General features: G+C 30.8%; 1 protein-coding gene across 1 annotated transcript; it reads right to left on the reverse strand.

The window, feature by feature from the left end:
* Nucleotides 1–681: 681 nt before the first annotated feature.
* On the reverse strand, nucleotides 682–1,867 carry LOC110105425. The gene is made up of 2 exons (XM_020834938.1): nucleotides 1,708–1,867; nucleotides 682–1,211 (listed from the first exon to the last, which is right to left on the reverse strand). Exons 1-2 carry the CDS (start codon nucleotides 1,865–1,867, stop codon nucleotides 682–684), a joined length of 690 nt encoding a protein of 229 aa, XP_020690597.1.
* Nucleotides 1,868–2,117: the final 250 nt, after the last annotated feature.

Below are 2,117 nucleotides of genomic sequence, written 5' to 3' on the forward strand. Positions count from 1 at the left end.
TTTAATTTGTGAACTATTGCACATTCTTCTAATTTTTATACACATTGTACATTTCCCTCTTTTTTTTAACTAATCTTTCCAAAATTAATAATGTAAAAAATCAAATTTATCTAATTACAAGAATAATTATATTAAAAAGAAAAATAAAAAATTGTAAGACATCAAAATTTCAATAATAATATTGTGAATTATGATTGCCTAAAAAGAATATAAGATTGATTTCCTTAACTTGATCAAGTTATAAATAAACTTAAATTTTTTGAAAAATTAGATTTCATAATGAAATTAAATTTTGTATTATTGTTTAATTTATAACACATTTTAGATCAATTAAGATAGGATTAACATATAGGTAAACTAACATTTCAAATAAGAAGCAAAATCAACTAAACAAAACAAGACAATTTTTATTGATATCAATATAAAGATCTAATACAATAAAAGCATAACTGATATCAATATTATATATCTCAATAAAAGATAACATAACAAAAAAATTATCAAAGAACTAAAAATAAGATAAGTGCTCAAAATATCAAAAAACATCACAAAGATAAACTCATCTCAAATGACTGACAAAGTCGGCACACAAGAAGTACATCTAAAAATCTAAGGGACCTTGGTTTTTTTTTTTTTTTTTTAAGAAAAGCTAAAAAGCTTTATTAATGAGAAGAAAACAGATTACTTTCTATAATTATCTGACTCCTCTTCTAAAAGAGTAATGAAGGAAGGAGGGATATCACTCAAAGTAACATTATTCCAAATAAAAGAGCTAAAGCAAGCAAAGTTAGCACAAAGATTGGCTAACTTATTGCTTCCCCTATCTACACATTTAAAAACTACAAAATCAAAATCTTTAATAAAAGAGAGGTCAATCGAATCATTACCACCTTTCTTCACCATCTCCTTGATGAAATTGATCACATTCATGTTGTCCCCTTCAATGATAAGGCCTTTGTAGTGTAGCATCCATTCTTTAATCACAAGTTTAATAGCAAGGATGACTTGAAGCTCTACTACTACAGCATCCCAGTGAGTAAGAGGCTTTCCGAAATCCAACAAAAACCTTCCATAGTGATCTCTAAACACTCCACCGATACTAGCCTTGTATGAATTGTGAAAAGCAGCATCTATGTTTACTTTAATCCAATCAGATGGAGGAGAAAGCCAAGAGTTCAGTAACCTCGGTGGTTGATTAGCACCCTCAATACCTGAATTTAAGTAGATTAAAGACTTTAAAACTGCCGAACTACAAACTGCATAAGAAGCAGTCATCACCGAACTGTAATTTCTCCCTTCATGAACATATATATTCCTTGATTTACAGGAATGATATATTGCGTTACAAAATGAACTATTCATCCAGGAGTTTTTGAGTCCAGCCATAAGAAACAAGCTTCCAAAGAGTTAAATTCTGGAATGCCAAATCTCCATTTGTTTAAAACAGTCATCACCTAATTAGTTTCCTGCATCCAAATATGATATGCTCAATGTGCTCAACTTCATCACACCCTCTAGGACACTTATCATACCTTTGCCATCTCCTATAATAGAGAAAATGATAAGTAGGTTTTGTATTTTTGATCAGCCTCCACCAGAACAATTTGACTCTCAGACTTAACTTTATTTTATTAAACCGAGACCAAACAAAATCCTCTATTTTTTTAGTTTCCATAGCTTCAACTACAAGAGCTGTAACGGTTTTACCTGAGAGATTATACATAAGCTCTAAACTATCTTCACCATTTCGTATATCAATAGAGGTGATAAGATTAATTAAATCATTCTCAAAGAACTCTTTCAGCTTGAAAGTAACCCAAACTCCATCTTTTAAGAAATTATCCACCGTTAAGCTGCTGCCTTCCATGGGGTTGACAAAAGTAGGCCAGTTCTAAAAGCTTTCATCCAAAACCCATATATCTTCAAAAACATCGATCGTTTTTCCATTTCCAACTGTCCACCTGACAATAGGTTTCAAGTATTCGCTCCCATTGCAGATCAATTTCCAAGAAACTAATCCAATTCTCCTAGTTGATTCCCCTAAAAAATTCTCCCGTATTTAAGAAACAAAAACTTATGCATAAGGGACTCTTTCTCTTGAATATATCTCCAAGCTA

The sequence above is a fragment of the Dendrobium catenatum genome, unplaced genomic scaffold (assembly GCF_001605985.2).
Source record: "Dendrobium catenatum unplaced genomic scaffold, ASM160598v2 fragScaff_scaffold_773, whole genome shotgun sequence".
Classification (NCBI taxonomy): Eukaryota; Viridiplantae; Streptophyta; class Magnoliopsida; order Asparagales; family Orchidaceae; genus Dendrobium; species Dendrobium catenatum.